Genomic DNA, 25,683 nt, shown 5'->3' on the forward strand with positions numbered 1-25,683 from the left:
ACGGCGCGTGCAGCCGCGGCGTTTCCCCGCCGCGTTGCCCGGAGACGATTAAGCGGTGTCAGGCCCTCGCGCCCCTAAGACGGCGCCTGATTGGCCGCGGGCGTGACGGGCGGCCAATCGGGGCGGGGGTTGTTGCGGTGTGGGACGCCAGTGCCGCACGGCGGGTGGGCTGGGCGGGAGAGAGGGAAGGGATCGTCGGGAACATGTCGAGCAGGAGGAGCGTTGGCGACCCCGAGGTGGGATGAGGGGACCCGGGGGGGGGGACGGACACACTCTTCGCCTCGCCGCCGCTGCCACCCTCCCGCCGGCGGGCCGGGAGCGGGGGCCGCGGGGAGCCGGAGCGCGGGGCGGCGGCCTCCTCTTCCTGCTCCTCTTCCCCCTCCTCTTCCCCCTTCACTGAGGGGGCAGCCCCAGGGTGTGGGGACGGATCCGGTGCGGTGCCCGGAGGGCTGGGGGGCTCGGCGGGCCGGTGCAGACTCCAGAGGCGTAACTGGGGAGGGGGGTGGTTCCCCGCGGCCCCTGGAGCCTGGCGAGTGGCGGGTGGGGAGAGAAGGGGAGAAATTTACCGTTTGAGGCTTTAAAGCGGCGTTTTGGACGGGATTATTAAATCATTATTATTGGAGAGTCAGAGGGAGGACGCCTGAGGGGATGCCTGTGGCCTCGCTGCTTTTTCCCATCTCTTAAAACTCTCCAAATCGCCTGTTAACTTTTTTTGCCCTTAAAACAAATACAAGGCTGTATTTTGACTTCCTCTTTTCCTTTTCAAAACAGTATTTAACCAGGCGCATCCCTCAGAATCCCAGATACCAACACATAAAAACCCGCCTCGATACAGGTAAGCGAAACCTTCATAGGGTAAAACCACTGAACGTGGGTGTAGGAGTGCACAAAAGTATGCTGAATGTCTTAACCGCCTCTGTCCTGAGCTGCTTTACTCTGGACACTGCACAGCAATGTCAGAAAATTGTGTCATGATTATGATGCGCCTTATGATGTCAGGGTCTGCTGTGACAGTTCCCATGGCAATTACCGGTCTTGGAGTTTCTGTATGTGGGCTTTTCTTGTATAAACTAATATCTCGACAAGGGTGTTAGCCAATATAATTATTTGGGGGGTGTTGCGGGGATTTTTTGGTTGTTAAAGCGGTTGAATTTTATCCAGTAACACCTGCCTATAGTATCCATGCAAAAAGGTTGGGGAAGGGACAGTGTGGCCGCAGTTGCGCTCGAAGCAGCGTGTCGGAGGCAGGATTTGAATACAAAGGTCCTGATTTCAGCTCCCTTAGAGAGAGGGTTGTAACCTACTGAGTTTTAGGCAGTGGCTTTCTGAAGGTGATGACTTTGTTCTCCGAAGCATCATCAAAACAACCAGCTGTTCTGAATAGAGCGGGCTTGGTGTGGAACTTGTAAATGCTATGAGGCTGGGTTTTTTTCTTTTAATACCGCTGTTCTGACTAGCAGGGTGTGGATACTTCTGTGCCCCTTACTGAAAATCTTGTAAAATAAAACGCGGTTGCTTTCTGTAGAAAAACTGAAACAGCGCTGTGAGTATGTGTAGGATATTTGAGCTCCTGCTGGTCACAAACACCTGCAGCAACTTCCTCTATCTGGTGCAGAGGCTTTAAGCTATGGAGCACTGCCTGTTCCCAGAGGTGGTTGGCGGCCGGCGTCCAGCAAGTCCTTTGACTGACTTGGCCCTTTAGCTTGGCCTTCCTTGCAAGAGAATAGAGGAAAATCATGGTACTTCTTCATTTATGACTGCCTTGCACCGTCATGGGGAAAGGGGATCTGCAATGAATATTTGTTATCGTAGTCTGATCTTTTTCCTTTGAAAAGTGTTTAAGGTTTAAGAGCGCTGAAGAAAACCACTAATAAAAAATTGTAACAAACTGATTTTTGTTGTTGTTACAGGAAACAGCTTAACAAAATACACTGAGAAGTTGGAAGAGATCAGAAAAAGTGAGTATCTGGAGAGGAGTAGAGTGTAACTTGCAGTGGGTTAGTTCAACACTGAAAGAGCGCCGAGGAGCTGGTTTGAATCCCAGGCCCTCCATTTGCTTAGAAATCTCCACTCCGATGATTCCCACAGTATTTACAGGACTGAACTGTAGAAACACGCAGCAGTAGGATACAGGGATGCTTCTACCTTGATTCTTTGCTGGGCACCTTCCACTTTGTCCTGTACCTTATGTCTCTGTCTCTCGCAGTGCTTTACAGATTTAACTTAAGAAGCCAGGCAGGCAGGTCTAGGAGTCCTTCCAGATCCTTCTTTGTGCGATTTTTGTTATTGAATGGAAGGAAGAAGTTCTCTGGATGAAGAAACTTGACTAAACTCATCTGGGCAGACTCAGACTGTACTTCTGAGGCTTTATTTCACCTTTAGGTAACAAAATGATAGTGTGTGACGTCTTTTTCTTTTGTATAATTGTAGCATACATAGAATTCTATTAGAATACTCCAAGACAGGAAAAAGACAAACTTCTCCCTGTGTAACTCAGTGATTTTACCAGAATATCATTGTTTACCAGAACAACATTGATATTTTGAAGTCTTTGGGTCATTCGGGCTAATGAAAGCCTAGCTGACTTTTATTTCAGTCTGTTTTCCCACTGAAAATAGGCTTTTAAAAAATGTATTACTAATGAAGCTAATGTTTTATTACTTTATTGTCAGCTACTGTCCAGATTATTTTCACACAAAGAGCCAAGAAATCCGTCAAACCCAAAAGCTGCATTTATTGATGCAAAAGAAAAATCATCCCCATTAATGAGGATTAATTAGGATTTTGAATGTTCGCTTTTAGTTCTTAGACCCACTTATTGTGTTCCCCTAAGATGGTAACACTCAGATTATAAGGGAGATCACTGATCTGTTACATAAATGTATTTGTGCTCAGCCCCGTGCAGAATGGTCCTTTGTTGCTGCTTTGATGGTTGGTTGTTTTTTTTTAAAAAACGCACGGGTCTTTGGGGAAAATGAAGAGAGAAACGACCTCTCTTTCCAAAATCCTGTGTAAGATTTCAGTGCTTAACCCTGGATTGCCATCGCTTTTTATCTGTGCTGAAAATCTTGTTGTATGGGTCTAGTCGGTTTTCGATCTCTTCTGTGAATCTGATTTTGTTTCGTGTACGAGTTCTTTTGTTTGATCGTTGTTCTGGAGTCCAGCAGAAACTTTGTCATTATATTTGGGCTGAATAGGCACCCTGTGTTCCCAGGCAATTCAGACACTTCTCCCCCTTGATTTCTCATGGATAGATGACACCGTTTGGACACAACTTTAAATACCCAGTACAGGCAACTCTCTGTCTCTTGTGTAATGTGAGCGAGTGGGACTTAATACCACGAGCCTGCTGTGGAATCAAAAATGATAAGAGAGCTGGAATCATGATGATTTGTCCTTTGGAGGACGGACTTGAGGAGAGACACCACGTCTCTTCCCTTTCTGTGGTGTCGCTTCGCTCATTGCTGAAGCCCCGAGGAGCGCATCCTTGAATACGCAACAATTCCAGCTTCCGACAGGTTCACTGAAGCGAAAAATGTCAGAAAATCCAAATGGACCTTCCAGGACAGAACCGGGTACGTCACATTGCTTTTGTAGTCGGAAGCAGCACCTGAACTTTCTGACAGCTGCTGGGAGGCTCGCACAAGCGTTCAGATCGGTTTGCTCCAGGTCAGGCTTTGTAATAACAGCTTTGTTTTGGGTTTTCTTGTTGATAGAAATAATTTTGGGTGGTAAAGGTAAGATTTAGGTCATAAAGGCTTGCTCTGGAGTAAATAAACCTTGCTTGAGGTGGGAGGAAACCATCCAGCAGCTGTATTGTATGAGCACTGTGACAATGGTTCTGCTTTGTCGGTGTTTATGTATGTCCAGCGCTTCATAAGCTTTGCTGTTTTTATTTGTCCTTCTAGATTAAGTTTATTTTCTTGCTCTTCACATGACTGAAGGGCTCTTTTGGTCCATGACTTGGGAGTTTTAACCATCTGGACATGGGCTACACATGGGTTTTGTGTCACGTGGGTGAAAAGATAACTGTTATTTCCGAGTTATCAAGGGAGGCTTTAGCAACCTGAGCTTGAGGCTTGAAACCGGGTGGTTTTACAAGAACTGCGAGTGTCATTTTCATGTTAATTGATACGCTGAAGTCTAGTTTATGGTGGGTCTTGTACTTCAGACCCATGGTTTAGAAGCTGTAGTGGCCACTGCAGGGCACCGGGGTATTTTGGATGGGCCCCTTTTTTCTAAGGCAGGTTGTTTAGTAGCAAGCAGATGCTTGCTTTGCAGCTTAATAAATGTTATATAGGGTAGGATGTTGAATTTGGGAACCCTGCTTGCTCTGAATGCTGAAAATTAATTGCCCTACCTCTGTGGGGGGTGTATTTAAGAGGAAAGGATAGGAATAAAACAAAAAACTAGAGGTGAAAGCTCACAATATCTATTCTTGTGTTTGTTCTTCTACCGTAATATGCCTGTTGGCCATGTATGGGGAGAATCTTATCCAAGCAGAACGCCTGTCAGGAGGTGTGTGATCACAGCTTGTGCTGGGAAGAGACCTCAGCCTCCAGTGTTCACACGGCTCCTTCTCTTAACACACATCAGCTTGAGAGTTTCCGTAAGCTGATTTTGCAGTAAATTTTTGTGTGGTCGTTACAGGAATATGGATTGGAGCCCTTCCCCCTTCTCCCCCACCTTCCCTTGCTTAAGTGATGGAGCATTGAGCAGATGGTTTTAGAGGATTTAGAGTTGCTTAACTGGCTGGATTTGATAAAGGTCCTGTTCTCCATTGTTAGCCCTCTTAGCTGGACAGCTGGAGAGAGACCGGTTTGGAATATTCTCCAACAGTTACTAAAGTTGTTGAAAAATATGAAGGACTTTTCTCTTTTTTTTTTAATAAAAATCTGTGACTTCAGAGCTGGAGCCTAGTAAGGGAGGAGGAGAGGGGAAAAAAGGGAAGAAGAAGAAAAGAAAAGGGAGGAAGAGCAATTTTATTTTTTGAGGGAGCTTAGATCTGTTAGAGCATGGCTTCAAGAGCTGCGTGCAGAACTCTGTTACAGCTGTAGTGCCTGAAACAGGAGGAATTTTGTTCATCTGCCTTCCCCTGCCAGTGCAGGACTGATCTTTTTTTTTTCCTCCTCTGCTGTCTCCTTTCTAGCTATAAATTTCCCAAAGAACGAGGCTTTCGTTACTTCCCGTGGGAGGTTATTTCATGTCAAGATGTTCCTACTGATACTCGTCTTAGCTTCTTTCTCCTACTACATACGCCCTTTTGTTTCACACTAGAAGGCTTCTCTCTACCTGCTGGTTACGCATCTCAAGTATCTGCATATGATCAGACTTCCATCCTTGTCATCGCTTACTTAGCACCGCTAATCTCTGCTCTGGTTGTTTGCCAGTCATTCCAACAGACCGCTCGGTTTTCTTGCTGCCTAAGCTTTGTTTTCAGGCTTAAGACTCAATTAGTCCAGTTTCTCCATAGCAATTATGTGCGCTTCAAGCCGGTATCCGTGCCAATCTGCTGTTCAGTGTTCTGCGTTAAACACCTGTCGGTTCTCCATTCCTTTTAGATATCCGTATTAGCAAAATGTAGGAATCGGAATGTAATTGTCAGATAAACTAAGAAAACCTGGTGCATTTTAATGGGTAAGATTAAAGATACCTGTTTAGCTTAGCATTTGAAAAGACATAGTCTGAAATACAGTGCTCCTATGCTCTGATTCTGCTGTAACTTATACAAATTAAAAATTCAGGTAAATCAAATCTTTTGGTTTAAGAGGCTTTGCAACCATAGTGGGCTTCAAAGAACAGCAGGCAATGCCTCAAGCTGCATCAGGGGAGGTTTAGATTGGGTATTAGGAAATATGTCTTTACAGCCAGAGTGGTCAGGCATTGGAACAGGCTGCCCAGAGAGGTGGGGGAGTCACCAGCCCTGGGGAGGGGGGGGTTCAAACACTGTGCAGACGTGGCACTTGGGGACACGGTTTAGGAGGCCTGGGGGTGTTGGGTTGGCGTTGGACATGATGATCCCAAAGGTCTTTTCGAATTGTAATGATTCTGTGATTCGATGACTCTTTAAATTCATGAGGCTGCTTCCTTCCCCCACCAAGAACAGAAAACACAAAGTAATACAGATTTGAGCCTAAAAGCAAGTAAATCTGCCTTTTCCACTTTAATCATATCTGGACAAGATCTGTCTTTATAACTGGTATTACTTTTCACAAAGTCTTCAGGTTTGCTGCTCCGATCCTTCAGTGCAAGCTCAGCGCCCAGAAATCCTGCCTTGTTGGAGAAGAGGGTCTACAAGAGCAGCTGGGACTAAGCCTATTGCCTGGTATTTGCAAAAGCAGGGAATTAGCACTTAACACTGTCCTCTTCTGCTTTGTTTTTGAAGATTACAGGTATAAAAAGGACGAGCTGTTTAAAAGACTGAAAGTGACTACTTTTGCCCAGTTGGTAGGTACAGTTCCCTCTCTGGCCTCTGGAAGCTGTTCCCTTTTGTGAACAGCATTTTTGCTTTGTCTAAAGCCTTTTATGTATTTCTGTAGCCTTGGTGTGTAATTATTCTGTGTTGGCTTCTTCCTACCCTCATAGACCTCCCTTAATAAAAGCAAATCATTTGGGCCAATGTTTTCAGAGTAGTCAAATGCTTTTCATTGAAAATTGAAGTTTGTAGCGACTCTGTCTTTGAAATATGTTCCCTATTTTTTGTTCTTTTAACTTCAAGCCTCTTAAAAAGAGAAGGGCTATGTAAAGTAGTATTCAGGTCTGATCTCATCGAGCTTTGTGTCAAGCAGTGACACCTGAACCCCTCCCTAATAGCGGGTTTAACTGCAGATAGGATGATTGTGACTTCAAAGCTATCTGTATATATTTTTTGATTTAAAAATAACGAATCAAAAGACTAAAAAATGGAAAACCTGATCAGTAACTAGAGAGTTGTGTGTTGCTTGTATGTTGGTTCAAGAAAATTAGTAAAAACTAGAAAAAGACAAGCTTTCCTCTAAGGAGAGAAGGAAAGGGAAGGTTAAACTTGCAGATACTGAAGGAGTGGGTTTCTGCCGACCCATGTCTTTAGTTCCACTGGATTGTTAAGACCAATCCTGTGACTCTCACTGGTGCGATGAACTGGTTTAGTGTGTGAAGATCTCGGGTCTGCTCTCGCAGACCAATTAACCGGGTACAATTTTAGCAGTGTAGCATATGCTCTTAAATGTTTCAGTTGCAGCCAGTGACTGAACTTCATGAAAATAAGGAAACATTCTGGTGTTTAATATTGCCAGCACAACGTATCTGACTCTTCTTTATTCTGAGGTCGAGCATTCTTTTTGCTACAAGTTTCGTTTAATAAAAGGACACACTTGCAGTACAGGCATCATATATACACCTCTATGTGACCTTGAAGTCCGGTAGAAGTTGCATTGAGTTAAACATGTTTTGGCTTGAGGATTGTTTTTCCTTAAGCCGATCCCCGCTGTCTTTCATTGACACCGGTGCATGCGCCTCAACGTATCCTCGCCTGCTTTTGTTTCCTGCAGGTCGTCCAGGTTGCCGCTCTATCTGATGAAACCTTAGAAGTGACAAATGAGGAGATCGACAAGCTGGAAGGTAACAATATTTATTGTGAGCACAAAGAGAAGGAGCTGTAGATCACTGTCATATGCCGAACTGTGTCCTGACAGACATACCTGACGGCTCAGCAAGTCTTTTAATCGGGGAGAAAAAGATAACTTAGCCTGTGGCCTGCAGCCGTTCTACTTTGGGATGCATTGCTGCTAAAATAGAAAGGCTTGAGAATAAGAAAGACCTCATGCTGCCAGGTTTATTTTAGTAACTCAGTAGATATCGTGCATCAAGAATTACATTTTTATTGAATTCTTACAATGAGATTTTGAGCCCTTAAAAAACATACAGCTCTTTAAAAAGAGCCTCTTTAAATATGAGGCTTTTGGCAAGTCATCCTTATTAGAGGGTGAAAATAAGGCTGTCTTTAAGAGATGTGCTTTCTTCCAAGACTAAAAGCTGGGCTTAAAACCTGTTTGTTTTTTTTATTTCTTGCGGGATTTTAACTCTTCGTACCCTGTCCTCTCCCCAGATGGTGATTCTGCTACTCCAGATGCAGATGCTGAACTTGGTGTAGGGACAAATGGGAACAGAAGCCCCGATGGGACACCTAGTCTGGTCATGTTCATAAACAACACAGAAGCTGGGGAATCCTATCGGTCCACACTGCAGAGGTGCCTGGTGATAATACCCAATTTTCCTCCTGTTTTAGCAGATAATTGGTTTTTACCCAGCTAGTTATTTTAAATTGCTACTAAGTGGCTTTATCCTGTATTTCTTATTAAAGCCTAGTTGTGAAGGTCCGGGGGTGTGAGCAAGGGAGAGAGTTGGCAGGTTTTCTTGTCTGAATGAGTTTGGTTGTGGCCATAACCCAACACTGTTGCCACCTGATGATTGTCTAAATGGCTGACAGGGAAATATGTCTGTGGAATTTGATCCAGGTCCCTGGGTTCAAGAACCCCTGTTATAATCTGCTGTGGTAAACTCAGTAATGTGCCTTCCTCATGATCTTATGGGATTTTCCTGTGATTGAGAATTAAGAGTACAGTTTCCAAACCCAATACGTCACTAGTCAAGGTCAGGGAGACCAGGAAGACACTGTAAGAGGAAGCTTTGTCTCAGCATGTCCCTTGCTGTACCTGTGGAAATGCTAACAGGAGAGTTGGGATGCTATCCTGACAGGCTTGGCCATCCCCTCTCAGAGCCACCAATTTAGTGACCACTAAGAGTATCTGGAGGTTTCTGTTCACGTCCTCTATCCAATCCAGTAATGAAATGGAAATCCTCTGCATAGCGCTGTAGGTGACTGACCGTTATTTGCTGTGTCTGCCTTGCCGAGATCTCAACATTGGCAGCTTCTTAAAAGTGTTCTCCCTCACCTCAGGGTCACTTAGGACATTGAATAGAACTCCTGGACTTGACTGATCCAGAAGAGTAGTGTGTTCACCTAGCAAAGCTGTACTCTGTTTATTTTTTTTATATATTGATAAAAATGAAATCAGTCTCTTATGATGTACTGGAAAGTCTGAAATAGACTCTCTCAGGTTTTATGTGGCGTCTGGCTGTAGTGGAAGGTAAATGGGCTATTGGAACAGTGAACGGAAAACCACTCTGACCTGCTGAAGGGCTATGGAAGTGTTGAGGGTGAGAGCTTGAACCATAACCTCCTCTTCCCTCTTGTAGTGTGATAAGTGGCATTGGTGAACTGGATATAGAAAAGGATGCTCCAAACAAAGTGGACGCTCAGGCTAAAGACATGCCTTATCCCGACTGCCCCTTCCTGCTTTTGGATGTACGAGACCGAGATGCGTATGACCAATGTCACATCATTGGAGGTGAGGAGGCCAGAATCTTACAGCAGCCTAGTGTCAGCTGGGGTCGGACACTCAGCTTTTTGTGTCATATTCTGCCTGGCTTAATTTTTTCCCCCAAAATGGGAAATCACTTGGGTGCCGGATGCTCTCAGCACTGATCCCATCTTTCCTGGAAAGGGATGAGGGGACTGAGCTGTTGTTAATCCCTTGGTCAGTGGGTTTTCAAGTCTGTTGAACACTAAAAGTCTGTCGGTTGTATTCCAGGTTGTGTGATGGTTGGTGTTCAGCCGCTGTATGATTTTTTTTTCCTCTTTTTTTCCTTTTCCCTCTCTGCAGCTTATTCCTACCCTATTGCAACGCTGTCTAGAACCATGAACCCATATACAAAGAGTATTCTGGAATATGTATCCTTAGCATATAAAGTGCTGGAATAAAAACAAAAAAAAAAAAAAAAAAAGGAAACTGAGGGGATGTTGGTGGGGGCTTCCAAAACCAGCTGGAGCTGTAGCAGTTACTGTGGCCAGGACAAATCTTAACCAACAAAATCTGTGGATTTCAAGGACGGTGGGAGGGGAGGTCCTTTACGCTGGCCGTGATTACCTGGTGGGGCTCCGCTGCCACCATCAGATTCCAGACTCTAGTTCCTCAGGGCTGTAAAAACCTCTTGACTCTGGTCAGAGCTGCCTGAATTAGGCTTTTCGTGGGATTTTGGCTACCGGAAGGCAAAGCCGTACTACCTCGGCACCTCTCCCTCGCTGTTGCTGGAGCGCTGGGCTTCTTGAGGGATGCGTTCATCAAATCCTTTGGCTTCCTCTCAGCACTTTGATGAGGATTGACTTTTCTCTGGAGGACAGAAAGAGGATTATTAGGTAGGATTAGGCTGACAATTTCCTGGGTTGTTAGTTTGTGAGGGCTGCAGGGGAGAGGGGAGGTTGTAAACAAAGGTGCTTCTCCCTGTTGCCTGTTACTAACCAATCTTCAAAACAGTGGGGGACGCTTGCTGCAGGGGCTGCAATCCCATGGGGATTAGGCTGTGTCCTTCACCGTCTGGCAAAGCCCCAGCTAGTGAGAAACCCATTTTAAAGCACCAGTGAAGGGAAGATATTCCTTCCTGATACTCACAAATCGAGTAGGGAGCCTCTCAGTCTCCAGTCCCATTTTTTTGTGTCCTTTCTTCTTTCTAAAAGGTATTTATGATCGCCTTAAGTTTACAATTGAATCCTTAGCTCTCTTACCTGTCAGAAAAATGCACACGGAAAAATTATCATTTTGTATGACAACGACGAGAGGTTAGCCAGCCAGGCTGCGACAACCATGTGTGAGAGGGGCTTTGAGAACTTGTTCATGTTATCTGGAGGTAAGTGGGGGAGGGCAGTGCTCCCTAAGACCTCAGGTGGGTAGATGGAGAGCAGAGAGTGAGGGTTGCGTGAGCTGGAGATTGGAAAGAGCTGGATATTCAGTTCTGTCGAGTGTTTTACTTGTGACTGGTAAAACCACTGATCCCATCTTAGCTGGCGGTCACTGATAACATGTGATCTGTGTCTCTGCAGGCCTGAAGGTCCTTGCACAGAAGATCCCAGAAGGACTCATCACCGGCTCGCTCCCCGTGTCTTGCCAGGTGGCAGCTCCCGCTGGATCTGCCCGAAAGAGGACCTCTCCCAAAGTGCCACCCGCACGTGCTGAGAATAAATGGAGGTTTTCCGCAGATGATCTACAAAAGATAAAGTACTACCTAGAAGAGGAGCACATCCCTTCAGACGCTGCCAGTAAGACTCCAGGACAAATGCTACAGCTGCTTTCTGTGGCTCTCGAGCCTGCCCTGCAGCAGTTCTCTGCTTTGCTATATTCTCTCCATGAGGTTGCTGGGCGAGGGAGAATTTCCTTCCAAACTGACTGAGAAAATCCACCAAAATCTGTGCCATGTGGATCCCAGAGGACTTAAATCTTGTATACCTACATGATGGCAAAATCCTGGGCCTACTGAGGGGGGGCATATACCATTCTGCCTGCTATATTTAAATGTCTTCAGGTTTTACTCGTGATTAGCAGGTTCTTCAAACTCTTAGGCCTGCGCAGCTAGATAGAGACTGCCCGGAACCCCGCACTGAATTACTTGTGGGTCTGTATATTTACAGTGAGGGCTGGGAAGCCAGCGAGGGACAACGGATCATGCGTGTGTCCTTGTGCTCCATCACCCACACAGCTTCTGATCTTTGGTTGGTTTTTTTTTTCCCACAGGCCGTCTTAGCCGTGGTTCTTCAGGCCGCGATTCCAAGGCGACAGCCCTGAGGAGCAGCCCCAGTCTCCCCAGTACCGCTGGCAACATGGAATCCCTCGCTACCCGCTCGCTCAGCAGGAGCAGCCTCCAGAACAGGCCGTGGAAATAAGCAGCGGTGTCTTCTTCCACTGAATAAATGAATGTCCAGGTTCTGGGAACCCTGAGCAGTGCAGCCGGTTTGTCGTTTTAGGAATCTGCAGAGAAAAGCAGTGGTGGTATATGAATGGCAGCTCGGGTAAGGCCGGGGAAGCTGGAACGGCTGACGTTTCATAGAAGCAGGAACGGTATCGCTTTGGCAAGGCTGACTTTTAGGTGCGGTGTCAGGACACAGTTAATATAACTGAATCTGTAGGGGAGGGAGGAAACTGGTAGTAAAGCCTATGACCAGTAGAAATGGTTCTGCGAAGCTTGTAGTTCAGACGAATGGATTTGTGTCTGTACCAAGTCACTCCCTCCGTGCTGTGCCCGGAACCACAGACTGTACAAACAGGAGTACACACGTGAAGGGAAATGAGCCAGAAATCATCTGCGAGCAAAAAAACCTTGGTGTTTTGCAGCAGAGATACAGACATTCAGCAACTTGCCAAAATGTTGGAGGGAGGATTCCGTAAGGGTTTTCTTAAAATTTATGTTAATGAACAGCAGTATTTGTAATAAAGTTAGTTTTGGAAATAATTCCCACTGTGGCACTGCGACCTCACAGTCGTGTTTGCTCGTGGACAGTTCGTGACACAGTTCTGTATTTCTAAAGGTCAGCTGGAGGAGAAAATAACTGTTCTCCCTCTCTTCTCCTTTATCGTCTAGAAGGTTTGGCTTCTAACTGTGCTTTTTCTGCTTCGTTCCTTGCCATGGTTACAGAGGGCTGCTGTGTGGTATTTTTGGTTCTAAATGAGATTAAATGAGAGAATAAGGCTGCCAGATGTGCTGAGCAGGGTTTTAGCTGACATGTCTTAGGGCAAAATCATGTGCTGTGCCCCTCTTCTCAGTGTGCAGGCAGAGTGTCTCCTCAGCTCTGCTGGGCACCGGTGGTTTGCTGCTTTTCTGACTTGCCAGAGCAGGTTGCTGGTCTCTGGAGCTGCAGAAAACCACGATGTACGTGGAGGAGCCAGTCGCTCTTCTGCTGACAAGGCCAACTTCCCTAACCATTGTACAGGCAGCTGCCTGTCGAGGTTAGGAGAGGGAACGTCATTTTGCTTTGTAAAATGCTTTTGTGATACTTCGAGGCAAATTGTTCTTCAGAGCTCTCTGCCCTTCCAGTGCCTGACAGAGGCTGGAAATTTATTCCCAGTTATGCTTTTGCCAGTGTTTGGAGTAGCTTCTCTAAGGTTAAGGTGGCTGAAGGGAAGTTCTCTTCTGCCCTCTCACCAGGGTCCCTGAAACCTAGCAGGGACCATGAATCTGGTAACTGAACAGGCGTGAAGATATCTCATAGAAAATAAGCTTTGCAGCTTTCATCAAATTGGTGCTTTCACAGTACTGGTATTGTCTGGGTGACCTAGGAAGCCTCTGAAACCACCCAGTGACAAAGCAGAGCTGCCTACCAGAGACATCGTAGGTGGTTACGGAGAGGTCCTGCGCTCTAGCCTTTACCTACGGTGTTGCTCAGCTTGGTCCGGCTTTGGCTTCTTGGTCTTGTGGTTTTTGTGCGTGGCTTTTTGAGTATCAGTGGGGCAGGCCACCCCCCCACCCCCCCTTTTTGAAGCAGACAAGTAATCTTTAACAGACCCCAAAATTCACCGGTGGTGCAGTTCATCAGAGGATAATTCCAGTGAAAGGGCAAAGTGAGAGAAAGCGCACATTCTTTCTAGTTTGGCATTTTAAGACTCATCATCCCTGAGCACATTTGTCATGTTTATTGTGTCTTTGGGTCTTAAATCGGAGGAGTGCTGACACGGGGACTGGCAGACTCATTCTGATGAGAGCCATAACCTCAGTCCTCCAGAGAAGAGCGTGATGATCGGCACAAATGTCCGACACAATATAGGGATCCTCTGAAGGGAGAATAAGGGGAGAAATCAAGGGCCGTAGGGCAGAGCCCACATTTAAACTGTGCTTAACAAAGTACTCCAAAGAGCTGAATGTGTGTTCAAATAGACATCTATATTTTTGTGTGTAACAAAACCTGAGTATGTGGGGGTAACTTAAAGCTCCCGCCTTCCCAAAGAAGCCCTCGGACACTTTAAGTTGTACAAACCAGCTCTAATTTGTACAAACCGTCTTTCCAACCTATCCGCTAAGGTGTCCAACGGGAATGTGTGTATGTGTGTACACATGTACTGTAACAGTCGGGTATTAAGATCAAAAAATTAAAGATCTTATTTCAGCCCATCCTTAGGAAGCTGGAAGCATCTCACCATCTCACCAGCTGCTCTGCTTTCTTGCCCTCCTACTTGATCACACTTCTGGAAGGCTTTTTTTTGGTGTATTTGTAGGCCTGTTTATTTTGAACGAAAGTAGCTTGTCTTCCTAGGTCAGAGCGGTTGGCTTTCCGTGGAATGGCAGATTTGCTTCTTGAGGTAAAAAAAGATTTATTTACATGGCCTGAGCCCAAAGCGGGAGTCGCAGGGACCTGGTTCTTGGCTGCGCTGGTCTTCACTCGCAGCCTTGGGAAGCTGACTCACTCCTTGGGGCTTTAGTTATTGAGGAGCGACGCTATTAGGTGGCCTAATAAAATAAATAAAAGCTAAATAAAGATTTCAAAGCAGTTTGGTACCAAAGCATGGCAGAAATGCCACCTTTAGCTTTGAACGTATGACGTGGCTCATACAACTGCATAGCCTGATCTTGGTGTCCTGGGTCCGCTGCTCCTTCCTGCTCTGTACCGCACCTCCATCCTTATGTCGTCATGAAATAAAAACCTCGAACGAAGCAGCATCTCCTGCATAGTTCAGTTGGTAGCTTGCCTGGGCTGGTTGGCTGAAAAATGATACTACCTGATTGATTTAGCTGAACGTGCACAGGAGAGGTGAGAGCCAAGAGAGACGTTTATTATGTGCTTGAAGGACAGGCATGCTGGTGGGACCCTGCGTGTGAACTGGTCCGAGTAGGAGACCTTTCAGCTCTGTGAGCGCTTGGAAGCTTATAAAACCTGTACATCTGAAAACGGAGATGAGTGTAGTGGTGGTTGTGTTGGCTTAAAGTCCTGATTTTGCTGTCCAGCTGTGGGAGAGAGATCCCAAATCCCCAGCCGCTCTGGGCTGCGTGAAAACCTCCTTCTGAAACGGACGGATAAAACTAGTCCAAGCTCTTGGAGATCCTCCAAATCCAGGGCGTCAAGGAAGAACTGAATGTACTTTCCCATTGCCTTGATGGATTTGTGTGGTTTTGGGCTCTTAACTTGGTGGTGTTTGGAGGGTAGAGTCAAACTCTGTAGAGTCTGGGAGTTTTAATTGTTTAATTTAATAAAAATTAAATGACACCATACATCTGAGTCCTGCTTTTCAGTTTGAGCTTTGACAGCTAACGGAGAGCGTCAAGCGGCGCCTGCACGAGCTGGGAGTCGGTATGGGATTGCAGCGGGTGAGGATGGACCTTCCAGTGCTGCAAGCTGGTGTTTGACCACAAAAATACGCAGAACAAATCACACTAACCCGATTGTCTTGTGTCCCAGAGCCACTCCGACCCCTGGGAGGGCTGGGGAAGGTGGGCACCCCTTGGACACCGCAGCTGTGCTGGCAGGTCTCTGCTTACCCAGTAAGGGTCAGACTGAACCTCTTCCCCTTCTACCCTCTGCCAGAGCAGGGAGGGGGGGAAAAAAGCACCTTCCTTTCTTTTGTGTGCTACTATTTTCATGCCCTTTAAATCCCCTTTTTGGGCTGCTGGGCCAGCACGTGCTGTTTATGTTGGCTGCCACCGCGGGCACCCACAGGAGTGCTGAGTCAGCCTCCAAAAAGGCTTTTCACCATGATTTGGAAAAAGGGGAGACAACCAAAAGCATTTCTCATCCTTTACATTTATTTATTGCATTCTTTTTTTTTCCCCCCACGCAGCTAATTCAACCACCGCTCGGCCTCTGATCCCGGTTAGTAGAGGTGGTCCCGCGCGTGCAGCATGATGACCTTCAGCGCCAGCCACGTCTCCTGGGCGGTCGGGACGATCTGTTTGGCGGGGAGCAGGAACCCGTAGCGCCCCGTGTCCCGCAGCTCGAAGGTGAAGGAGTACTTAATGCCCTGGTCGTACGTCCAGTCGATGGTTCCTCCGCTCGCTTGGTCTGAGGGTGGGAAACGTGAGGGATGCGAAACGTTAGTTGTTCTGCATCGTCCAGGTGTTTCACAGGACCTTTTGTGGAAGCCGAGGTGTGAGTGGTGATTTTGGTTTATTTTGGGGCGACTGCTGCCCCCTGTTACTTACAGATGGTGGTGATGATGCTGCCGTACTTGTAGTTAGTGCCGTACAGCGAAGACAATGCTGCGACCGCCTTCCCAGAAATCTGGTGCTGGGAATACATAGAAGAGAGAAAGATGTGCCAGAGAAAGGGTGCAGGATACAGCCTGCCGGAGAGGTTTTTTACTCGTGCTGCAGGCAAAAAGGATGCCAAAGCTCAGTAGCTGTGGCCTGGGGGAGTCCCCCAGGGCTGGCAGAGGAGCCACGACTTCCTCCTGCTTTGCAATGTTCCCTCTGTGGTGCACGATGGAGGTTGCTACTCCTTGGAGGAGGAGAGCAGCCTCGCATCATCCCAGCCTCCCTCAAACCTCCACGTCAGCCCTACCAGTTCCTTCTGGTCAGGCGCTGGGGTGCTGGTGTAGCCATAGGGGTAGAGCAGGAGCTGGGAGTAGCTGTGGATGGAGACGAAAGCCTTGATGTTCCCGTGGTTCTTCACAAAGTCCACGATGGCCTTCACCTCAGGCTCAGAGTTGGCGTAAGGTCCGTGGTACGTCTCTGAGCAGGGGTTTCCGCTGGCCCCAGGCCCTGTGGAGAAGCAAGGACACAGTGTGGGTGTTTGGTGGCTTTGGTGGCCATTGGGTGGCTCAGAGAGTCACAAGGGCAAAGGGCCTTTTCCGTTTCCAAGCCCAAGAGCTTTTCCCACCCCTCAACTGCTTGGTGGCTCTTGGAACTCCTCCTAGACATTTGTATGATGGCTTTCATTTGCAGTCCCCACAGTGCTGATCACTAGGGGACATCAAAGCCCTGGTGGAGCCCAAACCCATGTCTCTGCCATGGAAAGCAAATTCCATCTCTTCCCCAGGGGACATCAGTGGATCTTTCTGAGCCAGAAATGGCTTCAGAGCCTCCTCCTGGAGGGTGGAAACCCCCGCACAGGGTGAATGGAAGAGCTCTGACCTCCAAAACCTGCGTCCCAGTTGCGGTTGGGGTCCACGCCGATGCAAGAGGAGCCTGAGTGCCTGGACCTGGTCTTGCGCCACATGCGGTTCTGGAAGGGCAAAGCTGTCTCAGCTGGTGTCCACGGCCAGAGCTCCACCAGCCTCCAACAGACAGTCATCTGGGGTGTCTAACGGGTCATGGTGGTCCCCTTCCCACTCCATGGAAATGTAGACAAGGAGGATTTGAGCTTTCAGAGGTCTCCATGTGCAGCACCCCTGTCCTGCTCTCCAGCCCGGTCCAGCATGGCTGTAGGAGGCAGGGAGAAGAAAGCCAGGGCTGTACCTGGGTTTGGGTGAAGGCGAAGCCATCCGGGTTGGTGACAATCTCCAGGAAGATGTCCATCTTGTCCAGGATGGAGGCCAGACCATTGTCATTCTCATGATCCAGGACAATCTAGAGACGACAGCAGTTTGGGGTTCCCTAGCACTGCTGGATCACCATCCCTGCCCTGGGGTCAGCCACCTGACATCCACAGTGACTGCAGGACCTTGTGGCCCTTTGGGGACGTAAGACGTGTCCAGGAGGTGCCCATACCTTCTTGGCGAACCAGACACCGCTGGCCTGCGTCACCCATTCCCGGGAGTGGATGCCGGTGTCGATCCAGATGGCCGGGCGGTTTGTCCCCCCTTTACTGAACTGAAAGAGCAAAGAGAGGGGGCTGGCTTTACCCTTGACCTCGCTCCCACCCCTCCGGACACCCCATGAACCCCAAACCCTCACCTTGAGCACGTACAGAGGGCGGTTCTCTGTCGACCGGCCGATCTCGAGCTTGCTGACCAGGTTGGGGTTTTCAGCCACCAGCAGGTCCATGAAGGTGTAGATCTGGGGGAGAGGGGAAGGGAGGGGGTGTCACATCTGTCTCACCCCTTGCCCTTGCTGCACGTGGAGCAAAGGGCTTTGCAGAAGCAATTCCAGGGTGCAATTTTTTTCCCCCCCAAATGCCCTGTATCTTGCGCTTCCTTACCTCATCCAGGCTGTGGTAGGTGGCGTAGTCAAAGGTGCTGGTGGAGACTGGCAGCTGACGGCGGCCACGAATCATCTCCATCTGCTCATCATCCACCAGCGCCTGGGGGACACGCAGCAGGATGAGACCTCGTCCCTGGCCGTGCCAAGACCCCACATCCCACCTGCCTTCCCTCTGCCACCGCTGACCTGCACGTCCTCGATCATGATGGAGTAGGAGATGCCGTTGGCCTCCAGGTGGGCTTTGAGGGGCTGCAGGCTGGGGAAGGGCACGCGAACATCGACGGGGTGCCCGAGGGCACGGGGTGCCAGCCAGAAATCCAGCTGGAAGGGGAGAAAGCAGCTGAGGGGGTCAGATCCAGCCTGGGGCTGCCCCCACCCCCTGCCCCACACCAGCCTGTCTTGCTTTTCACGAGCATCACCCCCATCATCCAACATCCAGCCCCACCCCTGCTCTACAGCGTGGCTTTGGGGGTGCAAAGCAAGGGACACGGGCTGGAGGGGCTGTCCCCAAAAGCCCCCCCCACCACTGCACCCAGTACCTGCAGCTCCTCGAGGTCCTGCAGCTCCTGCACCTTCTGCAGCTCCTCATCGGTGGTGGGGACGATACGCAGCACCTGGTGCCTGCAGGGTCAGGGGGTGCTGGAGGGGGGGTGCAAGGCCAAGCTCTGGCCCCCACAGGTCCAGCCTAACCCCTATGCCATCCATCCCCTGACCCTGGGGATTTGCACCGAGCCTCCTCCCAGGGGTGTCTATGCCCCCTCGGGGCTGAACCAGCTCCTTCTGCCCCAACCGGTGCCACCGTCCCCATCCCAGGCAATCCCCCCCGCCAGCCAGACCCCCTACCCAACAAAAGTCTCGGTGCTGGCGGCCGTTGCCACCAGGGCAGCCAGCAGCACAAGGGCCCTCATCGTCAGCCGCAAGAGCCCGTCCCGTGCCCCAACAGCACCCCAGGGCCTCTTAAATCCCATGGGGATGGTGGCTCCCGGCCCCCTGCCCGCTGTCCCTTTTCCCAGGGCCGTGGGAAGGCTCCGGCTGGCACCGGCCAAGGTTGGGCACCGCAGCCCCGCCGTCCCCCCTCTGTGGCGCTCCCCGTTCCAGCCAAACCCGTCCCAGGAACCGGCCAGGGCTGTCGGTGAGTCACTTGCCAGCGGGGTGAGAGGTGGGGAGGTGCCCAAATCCCACCGCCCACGGTGCCGGCTGCAGCTTGGAGCTGCGGCTTGGAAAAGGGCAAGAATTGGGTCAAGAAGGTGCAAGATGAAGATTTTCGCATCGGGGGGAGCTTGGCGAGACAGGGGCCTAAACTGTGGCCATGTTGGTGGTGACGGCGGGGGGGGGAATTGGTTTAAAGTTTGGTGCGGGACAGAGGTGAGAGCGGGTGACGGTCACCCCAGGTGGCACAAATAAAATTAACAAATGCCTGGAAGCACTTTGCACCCAACGAAGGCCCTGAGGGTGCCCGGTGTCCCTCCTCCCAGCTCCCACGGAAGGGACAATGGAGCAATGCTGCCCAAAATCCCATAAAATTGGGTTTGCTTGCCCAAAATAGACCCATCCCCTCCCAGGTCCTTCAGGGCTGTTGGGCACGAAGGATGGGGACTTGTAGGGCCCAACAGGGGAATAAACACCTGCAGGGCTGGGAATCCTTTTTTCACCTTTCTTTTGAAGTTTAGCATGAAAAATAAAGGTCTTAAACCATAAAGAGTCTCCAGGATTATTTATTTAGACAAGGGAGCATCACGGGAGGTGCTGGATTCAGTACGGATGCTCCAGGACATGGAGCATGATGTCCAGCAGCGCCGGCCAGGTCTCAGTAGCAGTGGGGATGATCTGGGTGCTGGGCAGGAGGAAGCCGTAGCGCCCCGTGTCCCTCAGCTCGAAGGTGAAGGAATATTTCACCCCATTGTCGTAGGCCCAATCGATGGTGGTGCCATCTGCCCTGTCTGCAGGGAGAGGAGGGTGAGATATGATCCTGACGCTGAGCATTCGTGGCAGACACGACGCCGCAGGATGGGGAAGGGACACTTACAGATGGTGTCCATGACGCTGCCGTAGGTGTATTTTGTCCCATACACAGCGGCCAAGTCACTGACTGCCTTTTTAGCCAGTTCGTTCTGCAAGGGAGAGCCCAAAAGTGGTGAGACCTGGTGGACCGAGCCCTTGGGGCAGCAGGGTCTAGAGCCCAGCATCATTTCCCACCCCCTCTGCTCTTGCTTTTCCCCAAAACACCCTTAATTTTTGGTGGATGGCGGGTACATCTCACACTCATCCTCCCTCCAAGAACCAAGTGATGGGCTTCAAGGTGCAGGTTGCATCTAATGAGAAGGGCAGGGATGGTCCTGGGATGATCCAACCTGACTCTTCCAGCAAGGCTGGTGCTTGCAGCCCCATGTCTACGTTTCTGGGGCCATCTCACCAGCTCCTGGTGGTCAGGTGCAGGCACGCTCTTGTAGCCATAGGGGAAAAGCAGCATCTGGGAGTAGCTGTGGATGGAGACGACCGATTTCATGTTCCCGTGGCCACGGATGAAGTCCACGATCGCTTTCACTTCGCGCTCGGAGTGGGCGTAGGGGCCGTGGTAGGTCTCAGAGCAGGGGTTGCTGCTGGAGCCAGAGCTGGAGCCTGGGGCATGGTGGAAGAGGCACCATGCAGAGAGGCAGCCCCAGGGAAGGGTTTCTAGCCTCCCCAGGTTTCTCTCCTCTAGCAGGAGGCTTTGATGCTTTGAGGCATGAGCTATGCCCAGCGTGCAGACCCAGTGGCTTGGCTCTCACCTCCAAAGCCTGCGTCCCAGTTTCGGTTGGGATCCACACCAATGCAGAGGGAGCCAGCATTGATGGACCTCGTCTTGCGCCACATGCGGTTCTAGGAGCAGAAGGGGGAGAGACCATCACAGGGACATGAATCCCCCTGCCTTGGGACATAAGATGTCCTCCTGCCCAAACATCTCTGGGGATGGGAGGAAGCCGCCTCCAACCACTCACCATCCCACATGGGAAGAAACATCCCTCCCCACCCAAAAACCACAGCCAGCCACGGCTGCTGGAGCCAAATGCCAGGACAAGTTCCCTCCGCAATGTCCCCACACTCACGGAGCTGTGGGTGAAGGCAAAGCCATCGGGGTTGGTGACAATCTCAAAGAAGATGTCCATGCTGTCCAGGATGGTGGTGATGGAGGGGTCCTGGCCATATTCCTCGGCAATCTGCACGGGGAGGGGAGCGGGAGCTGCCTTGGTGTCCCTCAGGGACAAGGGATGCAACCGAGTGGTGCTGCAGGGAGGTGTTAAGAAAGGGCTGGGGAAAGAACTGGGGTCCCGTGTCCCAGGGCACGTGGTTACCTTGTTGGCCATCCAGATGCCGGTGGCTTGGGTGATCCATTCCCGCGAGTGGATGCCGGTGTCCAGCCAGATGGCTGACCGATTTGATCCCCCGGTGCTGAACTGTGCCGAGAGGGGGAGATTTCAGCCCCACGCCTTCCCAGGCAGGGCAAGGCGAGGGTGCCCCTGGTACCCACCTTCAGCACGTACAGGGGTCTGTTCTCGTAGCTCTGCCCAATCTGGATCTTGCTAACGAGGCTGGGATGATCATCCACCAGCATGTCCATCCAGGCATAGATCTGGAAGGAGGAGTTGCTGGGTCATGAGGTTCACCTTGGCTTTCCTTGTGGTTTTTTTAGGGTATCCAGCACCCAATGCCACACGCAGAACTTCCCTGGAGAAGCCCAGCTGCTTGGACCTCTGTGCCAGCAGGGAGGAGCATGTCGCAAAGGCTTTTGCAAAAGCAGAGTGAATGGTTGGGGAGGGAAAGGCTCTGAGATCCCCCAACACCATCACAGCCTCCATCAGCCACCCACTGGACTCCAAGCACAGGGTCTGACCCCCCCAAAATGAAGTTGAAGATGTCTTCCAGTGAGGGGAGGAGGTGCCAGGAGAGGCGACGCTGCACATGGAAGGATGCCCGGCCTCCTGACTCAGCTAAAACCTCCACCCAAGGAAGAGAGACATGTCCCAGGCAGGCTCTCGCTGCCACCACAAACATCACCTCATGGATGCAACCACGGCATGGGCTGAGCGTGACCCCAGCAAGACGAAGCAAATGGGCTGCAGAGCAAAGTACCTCGTCTAGTGTGTGGTAGGAAGCAAAATCGAACGTGCTGGTGCTTCTCGCTACCCTCCTGGACTTCAGCATGGTTTTCTTTTCCTCATCCAATAATTCCTTTTTAGGAGGGGGAAAAAAAACAACCTCATCAAAGTATCTGGAAGGAGAAGGCGAATGGGGCTTTCGTCCATCTCCTCTTGGTTTCCAACTTTTTGGACTTCTATTGGGACTGAGCCACGGGAGCTCATCCTGCTCCCCACCGCAGTCCTTACCTGCACGTCCTCAATCATGATGCTGTAGGAAATGTTATTGGACTCCAGGAAGATTTTGGCTGCTTGGAGGCTGGCGAAGGGCACCCTCACATCGACCTGGCGGCCGGGGCTGGTGGGATGACGCCAAAAGTCAACCTGGTGTGGAGAGGAGAGAGCTCGGGCCCATCCTGTGCTGATGCTCATCCACTAAGCTCCCTGGCACCAAAAGGGGTCTCATAAGAATTTCAACTGAATGATTTAAAAAGGTCTTTGGACAAGTTTTGGCGCACACATGGGTACCAGCATGGGTCAGGGTACCTTTCCTGCACTCAGTGGCTCTTCTACAGACACACGTTTCAGCCCAAGTCACCTGTTGTCTGCAAACGTCCCTTTGAATGATGAGGTTTTGTGATTTGAGCAGATACGATGAGACCCCAGGGCTGCTGTATGCTGGTTTCGCTCTTTAAGTCAATAGACGTATCCCCTTACATTAGCTTTGCGGTGCAGATGCTGTTCCCCACCACCCAATTCCTTCCTCCTGCTCACATTTCTCACCGAGATTCAATCCTCAAAGCAACCAGGGCAAGTGCAACCGGAGCAGAGTTATGTCATGATTCAAGCCAAAAAAAAAATGCCATGACATTTTAGACCTGAATATTCAGCCTGGGAGCAACAAGGCTGCAGTGCCCGGGGTGTTCCCCTTCGTCTGAAACAGGAGGGCTCAAGGTGTCTTAAGCTAAATATTATATTTATATAGCTATAAATTATACAGATCCGAAATAGGAAGGAAAATTGGATGTGAGGTCAAAAGGAGGGAGCCCTGCATGCCGCCAGGGTCTCTGTTTTACACTGGCGGATGCTCGGGGCCCCTTCGCAGCTCACCTGCAGCTCTGCCTGCTCGCCCAGCACCCTGAGCAGGGTAATCTGCTCCTCGTCGCTGGCCGTGATGCGGAGGACCTGGTCCCTGCAGGGAGGCAGAGCCATCAGCGCATGCCGGGGGATCACAGGAAGCAGTGGGGGGAGGAAGTAGCTGAGCCTCCAGCGCTGACGTGACCCCCTCATGGGCTGGGTGGAGGCCGTGAAAAGTCTACGCTGGCTCGGTGGGTTGGAAAGTGCATCGGTTGTTGGAGGTTTGGTGTCAAGAGCAAAAAATGCAGGTTCGGAATAGCCAAAATGGGAAAAAGAACAAGTGCCGGGGAGCCCACAGTGGTCTCCATCCTTCTTTTGATCACGAAAGCTCCCAAAATATTAGGAAATATCAAACATATAGACTTTTCCTAACACAGCTTCTGCTCCAGCCCAGCTGGGCTCCCCTGGGGATGGGTGCAGCCCCCAGCAGAGTAGGAAATGCTCTCCTTCCCCAGCAGCGAGGTTTCCCCATCTCAGTTCAGTCCTTCTGCTGGAAAAGCTCGGGGCAATGCTCTCAGGATTTAGCATCCCCTCATTTCTACCCTCCGCAGCAGCCAGGAGGGTGCCCAAAACCTCCCTCCAAAGCTGGGGTGAAGCCACATCTTTCCTGGTGTCCATGCACCGAAAGCTGCCGGATTTCCCTCCTTCGGGATGTCGCCCTTCTTGTTGACCCCAAAAGGAGGACAAAAGGGGTCTGGCATCTCCCATCCCAGCCCCCATCCCCCAATCAGGGTGTCCCACCACCCCCTGCTTTCGGCAGGACTCACCCTGTGAAAAGCAGCTCGCTGGAGGCGGCTGTCATGAGGGCGGTGAAGATGAGGAGGATCTTCATGGTGAGTGGATGCAGATGAGCCTCAGCCCCCAAAGGCATATATGGCCCCCCTATACGGTGCTCTGGGGGCACTTTCTCACCAAGGCCACAGCTGCTGTCCCTGCAGAGCTGACAGTGACAAACAGCTAAGCCAGAAACAGCTCGCGGGAGCCCAAATGTTTGCTTTACTTGGCGAAGTCACTAAAAGAGCAGCCAAATTAGGGAGGATCTGATAACGTCTTCCTCGGAGCTCAGGTCCTGGTAGGACGCGTGGCCGTGCACCCAGTTTGGTGCGAGTAGGTGCCATGGTCACAGTCGCCACCTGCGGGGGTGACCCAGCCCATGGGTGTGGGGTGGGGGGGGACGGTGGGGGTCGTAGGGCCCCAGAGTACACAAGGACACGGTGCTTTGTTTCCGTTAATTTCTTTATTCCAGATTACCCTTAGTAAATTAAGCAGAATTATGATTAGTAAAGCAAGTGTGTATTACAAGTTGCTGCAAAATTCCTAGCAGAAAAAATATACATATATATATTTATGATTAATTACTTACATGCACAGCTATCTATCTATAAAATTCAAAATATATCAAATTATTACCGGTGCTGTTCATCAAACTGCTCCCAGGAGTGGGGCCAGATGACGATGGATGAAGTCTCACTTCAAAGACGATGGGCATCACGGAGCGCCGGAGCCAGGCGTACCCGATGAGGGTCCGAGGGGTCGCACAGGGACGTTCACCCAGGGGTAATGCTTGGAGAGAGACTGGGGCTCAGTTTTGGGTTGAAAGCAAGTTATTTTTATGTCTTTAGTGTAGATACATGAGTGGGCACAGGACAGCAGCGCCTGGAGCAGCTGCTGCTGATTTCTGCTGCCTTAGGAGGTCAGTTTGTTATAGTGGTTTCTTTGTTCCCCAGGTTATAGCAGCGTCTTTGTTCCCCAGGTTATAGCAGTGTCTTTGTTGTGTGCGTATCTACAACGGCCCCGAGCTCCCGCCTGCACTTGTCAAGGGTCCTCTGGGTTCCCGGGCCGGGTTCCCAGGCTGGCAGACATCATCTCGGCCAGTTTTTTAGCAGACATCTTCTAACCATCAGGTTTTTTCCCTATTAAAACCAGGTCACCTTTCTGGATGCACCGACAGCAGGGTGCACCACGGGAAGGGGCCATGGTCGGGGCTCTGTTATGGCTTCATAATGCGGAACCGGTGATGTTGGTGAGCTGGTCCTGGCCGGCGGAGCCAGGGTAGAGGTCCTCGTAGAGGCAGGATGATCATAGAATTATAGAATCACAGAATGGTTTTGGTGGGACGGGACCTTTAGAGGCCATCTAGTCCAACCCCCTGCCATGAGCAGGGACATCTCCAACCAGACCAGGTTGCTCAGAGCCCCGTCCAGCCTGGCCTGGGATGTCCCCAGGGATGGGGCATCGACCACCTCTCTGGGCAACCTGGGCCAGTGTCTCACCACCCTCAGTGTAAATAATCTTTTCCTTATATCCAGTCTAAATCTCCCCCCCTGTAGTTTAAAGCCATCACCCCTTGTCCTGTCACAACAGGCCTTGCTAAAGAGGTCACCCCCACCCTTCCCACAGCCCCCCTTTAAGCACTAGGGGGCCGCAATAAGGTCTCCCCGCAGCCTTCTCTTCCCCAGGCTGCACAACCCCAGCTCTCCCAGCCCGGCCTCGCAGC

The 25,683-nt window shown here is 50.3% G+C and overlaps 3 protein-coding genes across 3 annotated transcripts; 1 reads left to right on the forward strand and 2 right to left on the reverse strand.

Annotated features, from left to right (window-relative positions):
* Positions 1-12,321, forward strand: CEP41 (centrosomal protein 41). The gene is made up of 11 exons (XM_075081719.1): positions 1-236; positions 772-835; positions 1,911-1,958; positions 6,386-6,447; positions 7,530-7,599; positions 8,087-8,228; positions 9,238-9,389; positions 9,705-9,772; positions 10,611-10,725; positions 10,919-11,134; positions 11,607-12,321. The coding sequence occupies exons 1-11, from the start codon at positions 204-206 to the stop codon at positions 11,753-11,755; spliced, it is 1,119 nt and encodes a 372-aa protein (XP_074937820.1). The 5' UTR covers positions 1-203; the 3' UTR covers positions 11,756-12,321.
* A 2,391-nt stretch (positions 12,322-14,712) lies between these two features.
* LOC142051935 (carboxypeptidase A1-like) lies at positions 14,713-18,902 on the reverse strand. Its single transcript, XM_075081720.1, has 11 exons — positions 18,778-18,902; positions 18,474-18,555; positions 18,121-18,255; positions 17,933-18,034; positions 17,689-17,790; positions 17,503-17,604; positions 17,251-17,361; positions 16,927-17,017; positions 16,355-16,554; positions 15,997-16,081; positions 14,713-15,856 (listed from the first exon to the last, which is right to left on the reverse strand). Exons 1-11 carry the CDS (start codon positions 18,900-18,902, stop codon positions 15,669-15,671), a joined length of 1,323 nt encoding a protein of 440 aa, XP_074937821.1. The 3' UTR covers positions 14,713-15,668.
* Positions 18,903-19,686: 784 nt separating this feature from the next.
* Positions 19,687-24,057, reverse strand: LOC142057622 (carboxypeptidase A1-like). Its single transcript, XM_075094007.1, has 11 exons — positions 23,954-24,057; positions 23,160-23,241; positions 22,299-22,433; positions 22,045-22,143; positions 21,443-21,544; positions 21,267-21,368; positions 21,021-21,131; positions 20,703-20,793; positions 20,348-20,553; positions 19,961-20,045; positions 19,687-19,874 (listed from the first exon to the last, which is right to left on the reverse strand). Exons 1-11 carry the CDS (start codon positions 24,055-24,057, stop codon positions 19,687-19,689), a joined length of 1,305 nt encoding a protein of 434 aa, XP_074950108.1.
* Between the last annotated feature and the right edge of the window lie 1,626 nt (positions 24,058-25,683).

Source organism: Phalacrocorax aristotelis, chromosome 1 (assembly GCF_949628215.1).
Source record: "Phalacrocorax aristotelis chromosome 1, bGulAri2.1, whole genome shotgun sequence".
Taxonomy (NCBI): Eukaryota; Metazoa; Chordata; class Aves; order Suliformes; family Phalacrocoracidae; genus Phalacrocorax; species Phalacrocorax aristotelis.

What these genes read in the sequence shown, in the direction of transcription:
- LOC142051935 (XM_075081720.1), bottom strand. Translation starts at nt 18,902, where the DNA reads ATGGGATTTAAGAGGCCCTGGGGTGCTGTTGGGGCACGGGACGGGCTC. An exon ending in AGGACCTCGAGGAGCTGCAG is followed by an intron (nt 18,256 to 18,473) that starts GTACTGGGTGCA and finishes CTCCCCTTCCAG; the next exon opens with CTGGATTTCTGGCTGGCACC. An exon ending in GCCCTCTGTACGTGCTCAAG is followed by an intron (nt 17,605 to 17,688) that starts GTGAGGGTTTGG and finishes TTGCTCTTTCAG; the next exon opens with TTCAGTAAAGGGGGGACAAA.
- LOC142057622 (XM_075094007.1), bottom strand. Translation starts at nt 24,057, where the DNA reads ATGCCTTTGGGGGCTGAGGCTCATCTGCATCCACTCACCATGAAGATC. An exon ending in CCTACCACACACTAGACGAG is followed by an intron (nt 21,545 to 22,044) that starts GTACTTTGCTCT and finishes TCCTCCTTCCAG; the next exon opens with ATCTATGCCTGGATGGACAT. An exon ending in GACCCCTGTACGTGCTGAAG is followed by an intron (nt 21,369 to 21,442) that starts GTGGGTACCAGG and finishes CTCTCGGCACAG; the next exon opens with TTCAGCACCGGGGGATCAAA.
- CEP41 (XM_075081719.1), top strand. Translation starts at nt 204, where the DNA reads ATGTCGAGCAGGAGGAGCGTTGGCGACCCCGAG. An exon ending in CCAATGTCACATCATTGGAG is followed by an intron (nt 9,390 to 9,704) that starts GTGAGGAGGCCA and finishes CCCTCTCTGCAG; the next exon opens with CTTATTCCTACCCTATTGCA. An exon ending in CTTGTTCATGTTATCTGGAG is followed by an intron (nt 10,726 to 10,918) that starts GTAAGTGGGGGA and finishes GTGTCTCTGCAG; the next exon opens with GCCTGAAGGTCCTTGCACAG.